Below are 3,464 nucleotides of genomic sequence, written 5' to 3'. Positions count from 1 at the left end.
TTCTGGCCCAGTATATCTGACAGACATATTTGTAAAGTTGGAGTTGTGAAGGACTTGCTTACCCTGTCTTGGTAGAATTCAATAGTCAGCTCTCCTGCGTTTTAGTTTGTCTGTTTTGGAAAGTATTTATGACACGAAGTCTCACTTTCTGCTCTTTTGTCTTTGCAAGGACAGGGACAGTAATTTCTTAGTTCATACTTGTAAGGCATCTGTATAGTGAGATATTTAATCATTCTTATTTGCATTCATTATCCTGTATGATAATATGTACAAGTATATCTACTTAGTAAGTGCCTATTTTTTAGGTTCTATTTCCCTATGGCATTAAAATTGTAGATGGACTTAGGCCTATGATGCTTTTGGGACACTTTCTCATGCTCCATGCTACACTGACATGTGGCAGTTGTGCCAGTTTTCTCCAATGACATCATTTTCTTTGTCTCACTAGCTAAAGTCCAGGAAGAGATAGAACGTGTAATTGGCAGAAACCGGAGCCCCTGCATGAAAGACAGGAGCCAGATGCCCTACACAGATGCTGTAGTGCATGAGATCCAGAGATATATTGACCTCGTCCCCACAAACCTGCCTCATTTAGTGACACGTGATATGAAATTCAGAAACTACTTCATTCCCAAGGTAAGCTTGTTTCACATTGCATCTCAGTGTTGATGAAGTTTCCAAATTCACATTGTGGTTTCCCATATTGTTGCAAATTTCTAAGAAGATAATTAAAAGTAGTAATATGTAAAAATATCTTAAAAGCAAAAGTATAGCTCTTTAATAGCATAATCTTAGAATTATTGAGTTTCTAACTTTTCATTAATGATTACTAGCATGATATTTTGTTGCTGTTATAAACTCCATGACTAAGGGCAACTTGGGGACAAAAGGGTTTATTTAATCTTACAGGTCAGTGTCCATCATTGAGGAAAGTTAGGTCAGGAACTCTAGAAGAGCAGTCACTCTTCCAGGGCAGGGACTTAAAGCAGAAGCCTTGGAGCAATGCTGCTTGCTGGTGTTCTTTTCGTGGCTAGTGTTGAGACAGCTTTATTATCCAACCCAGGCTCACTTTTCTGGCATCAGTCACAGTTTGCTGGATCCTTTCATGTAAACTATCAGTCAAGACAGGCATATTATTAGGCCAATCTGAACAACACAATTTTTCATTTGAAGTTCCTCTTTTTTAAAAAAATATTTATCTTTATTTTTTCCAGTCCAGTTGTTATTTCCCTCCTGGTCCACCCTCTGACACTTCCTCATCCCATCTCTCTCTCCTTCTGGCTCTGTGAGGATGTCTCACTCCAACCCCAACCCATCCCGCCAGGTCTTCCACTCCCTGGGTCCTCAAGTTCATCCAGGGTTAGCAGTGTATTCTTTATTCGAGGCAAGACCAGCAGTTCTCACTGTATGCATGTGTCCCAGGGCCCTGGACTAGCTTAGTGTACACTGCCGTCAGTGTCCCAGAGATCCCAGTGGTCCAGGTTAGTGAGATTGCTGGTTTCTCCTTAACTCCTTCCAGCCTTCCCTAATTTAACCACAGGATCCTTGGATGATGATTGCAGGTGGTGGGTGGTGGAACAGGCAGAGGAAGCCCTGAGGCCAGCAGAAAGGAAATATACAATATCAGAGGGTGGTAGTTAGGGGGATTCTCTAGAATGTTACCAGAGACTTGGGAGATGAGAGACTCTCAGGAGTCAAAGGAACTGACCCTTAAATGAAATGCCCAACAGTGGGGAGATGGATGGGGTTGCCTTCCCACAGTGAAAAACTCTGACCCAGAATTGTTCCTGTCTAAAAGAACTTCAGGGACAAAATGGAGAAGATCCTGAGGTAGAGGAGGTCCAGTGACCGCCCCAACTTGGAATCCATCTCAAGGAGAGCCTTCAAGGCCTGATACTATTACTGATGCTATGGTGTGCTTACAGACAGGAGTCTAGCATAGCTGAGTTCCAAGAGGCCCAACAAAGAGCTGACAGAGACAGATGCAGATACTTATACCCAACCAATGAAGTTCTCTCTCATAACTCTGGGTTTTGGTCAAGCTGATAACTGAAATAACTAGGAGAATATCTTTTTAAAAAGCAAATAAAGGGATATATGTCTGTTTTTATATTTCATATGCATTTGGGATATAAAAGTGTGTAGAACTATATTTTAGTTTATTAAACCTATCACACTTAATAGCTAAAAACTTTAATGTATGTTTCCAAGATTGAAAACTTTCACACAATTTGATAAGTACATTCCTAATTGAAGAAATTATGAATATATATTTTCCTCTATATAGCTTAAGATAAATTTTCTAGTTATACCAAGATTTTTCAGATTTGAAAAAACTTTATAGTGCAGCAAAGGAAGGAAATAGTCTCAGCTCATTCTCTAAAATCGGAGAACCTTTCTATTAAGATTTTTTGATAATAGCAAATTAGTTTTGAAGAATCAAAGCCTTTTTGTCCTGTCTCTTTCATGTGAAATTTAATCTTTGGGTATCTTATTTTCCAAATAATTTATCAATAATTTTAATTATTATTTGACAATCATTGCCTGAGTATTCTATTTTCTAAATAATTTACCCACAGCTTATAAAATTAAACATTTTTAAAGATAAATCTAGTTTTGATAATTTCTCATGTCTATAATGCAGCCTGAGCACACTTATCCTCTCTCTCTTTCCTTATCTCCTCTGACTTCCACTAAAGCCCTTCTAACAATTTCCCTTCCCACTCTTATATCTTATTGTTTTGTTTTATGACTTTCTGGGTTTGATGAGGGTCATCAGCATCTGCATGGGTGTGGGGCTATATCCTTTGGAGCTTTTGGGACTTAGTGGGCACAACACTCTTAGTACAACTAATTGATAATTTGTGTTTGAATTGATCATTCTGAGTTGTGGAATGATGTGTGTTCATTTCTCTTGTACTTTTTAATGTAGGGGCCATCTGTGATGATCAAATTATAAGCAGCATATAGTATATATGATAAGTGGTCAAAAAGTCATGATATACCTTCAATGGCATATTCAAAGTTATCACTAATTATATCAGATCTTCATTTAACAAAAGCTGAAGCAAAGGATTATCAATTATCCTGACTTTTCCAGAATAAACATAGATTTCCATCTAAAACCATAGCCAATATGAGTTAAATGAGAATAGAAGTGATAAATACAGCAGTGAGGGCAGACTCCAGTGTCTAACCTTGGTAATATCTAGAGTGTGTTCAGTCCTTCAACTCAATTTTTTAACTGCTAATGGAGATGAAATGAACAAAGCTGTTGCTACTAGCATTAAACTAATGTCATCGATTTTGTGTCTTCTTAAAAACAACAACAATGACAACAACAAGGGTTAAATAAATAACAAAAACCAAATATTGAGTCCAATGAGTACTGCTCATACTTGTGATATGTAGCTATCTCCTGGGGTGTAGTTGCCCAACAAGGTCTGATTCACAAAGAAAGCTGA

The 3,464-nt window shown here is 37.8% G+C and overlaps 1 protein-coding gene across 1 annotated transcript in view; it reads left to right on the top strand.

Annotated features, from left to right (window-relative positions):
- Positions 1 to 446: 446 nt before the first annotated feature.
- Positions 447 to 3,464, top strand: part of LOC116894588 (cytochrome P450 2C11-like) — a 5,255-nt gene continuing 2,237 nt past the window's right edge. Inside the window, exon 1 of the mRNA XM_032896307.1 lies at positions 447 to 636. Coding sequence (XP_032752198.1) covers positions 502 to 636 — 135 coding nt within the window. The 5' untranslated portion in view covers positions 447 to 501. The remainder of the gene's footprint in view (positions 637 to 3,464) is intronic.

Source organism: Rattus rattus, chromosome 2 (genome assembly GCF_011064425.1).
Source record: "Rattus rattus isolate New Zealand chromosome 2, Rrattus_CSIRO_v1, whole genome shotgun sequence".
Classification (NCBI taxonomy): Eukaryota; Metazoa; Chordata; class Mammalia; order Rodentia; family Muridae; genus Rattus; species Rattus rattus.
This window is presented reverse-complemented; position numbering and strand designations above follow the sequence as displayed.